The following is a 1,149-nucleotide window of genomic DNA, read 5'->3' as shown; positions in this document are numbered from 1 at the left end:
CAAGATACTGTCAGATCAATGGGAAGGAGCGCATGTCTGAAAGAGGCTGAAATTACTTTGTAATTCTTTGTGTTTAATCTTCTCACAAGGTTAAATCTTGTGGTTTCCAGGTTGATACAGATGACTGATGTTGAGGAGCACCAGATACTGTGTGTAGTTCAGAGAATGGCAGGGCTGAGTCCAGATAAATCTCATTGAAATGTTAATAATGTGATTAAAGTTGAAATAATTATTTTGCTCTTATGTGTTATTGGTCGTGTGGCTGAATTTATGGAAAACTTGATGAGTGTAATCAAGATTTCATGTGTGCTTTGTTGACTGAACATTTATAGTGGAACAGTGAATTTCACTAGATAATGCTTTGCTGCGGTTGTCCACCAGAGGTCTTAATAACGCTGGATAACAGCACTTGCATGTCATTTTGTTTCTGAGTAAAGCTTAGTGTTGAAATGAGTAGGTTTTCCTAAAAACCACTTGTTACCTTGGTTGTATCAAGTGGTTATTCAAATTATTGTTGCTGTCCTATCAGATGAAAGGAGACACTCATTCTCTTCTGACATCTCACACTGAGATGTCAGAAGAGACCTTAGAGATGGTCGTGTGAGAAAACCCCAGCAGATCAGCAGTTAAGTACTCGGTCCAGCCCAGCTGTCATTACGAGCTATGTCACTTTCAAAGTCCTTTAAATCTGCTTTTCATTCTGCCCATTTTATCTCTACATGCATTTAGTTGCTGTAGGTAGACAATCTTATTTTGTCTGCAACTACTTGGAAAAACAGACTTAAAAAAAAAAAAAGTCAGCATGTAAAGAAGAAAAATTATACACAGTTATTTTAAAACTAGTGTTGGACTGCTTTTCCTCTTGGAGAATCTGTCTCTTCAATGGGGTTCACATAAGGAACATAAACTGCTAACCCTGCACAAAATCACCTGCAGACTGCTGACTGTAAAAAGAAAAACCTGAAGAATATAAAAATAAACAATTTCTGATTAATTATAATTCTAGGAGAAGGTGAGGAGTCAGGTGCTTTGTAGTTATGGACACTAGAGGTTGCAAGGACATACATGTCAAGAAGTATGTAGAGAACATTGAAGGGGCTCAATTTCATACTGCTATCATGGCAGTATAATGTTAATATAACAGTTTTT

The 1,149-nt window shown here is 36.9% G+C and overlaps 1 protein-coding gene across 1 annotated transcript in view; it reads left to right on the top strand.

Moving 5' to 3' along the window:
- The window catches only part of mrpl12 (mitochondrial ribosomal protein L12), a 3,782-nt gene extending 3,654 nt beyond the window's left edge, over positions 1–128 (top strand). Inside the window, exon 6 of the mRNA XM_013913897.1 lies at positions 111–128. Within this exon, the coding sequence (XP_013769351.1) occupies positions 111–128 (18 nt within the window). The remainder of the gene's footprint in view (positions 1–110) is intronic.
- The last annotated feature ends 1,021 nt before the right edge of the window (positions 129–1,149 follow it).

This window comes from Pundamilia nyererei, unplaced genomic scaffold (assembly GCF_000239375.1).
Source record: "Pundamilia nyererei isolate P.nyererei 1_Seehausen unplaced genomic scaffold, PunNye1.0 scaffold00158, whole genome shotgun sequence".
Taxonomy (NCBI): domain Eukaryota; kingdom Metazoa; phylum Chordata; class Actinopteri; order Cichliformes; family Cichlidae; genus Pundamilia; species Pundamilia nyererei.
The sequence above is the reverse complement of the archived record's forward strand: the minus strand, read 5'-3'. Positions and strand labels throughout refer to the sequence as shown.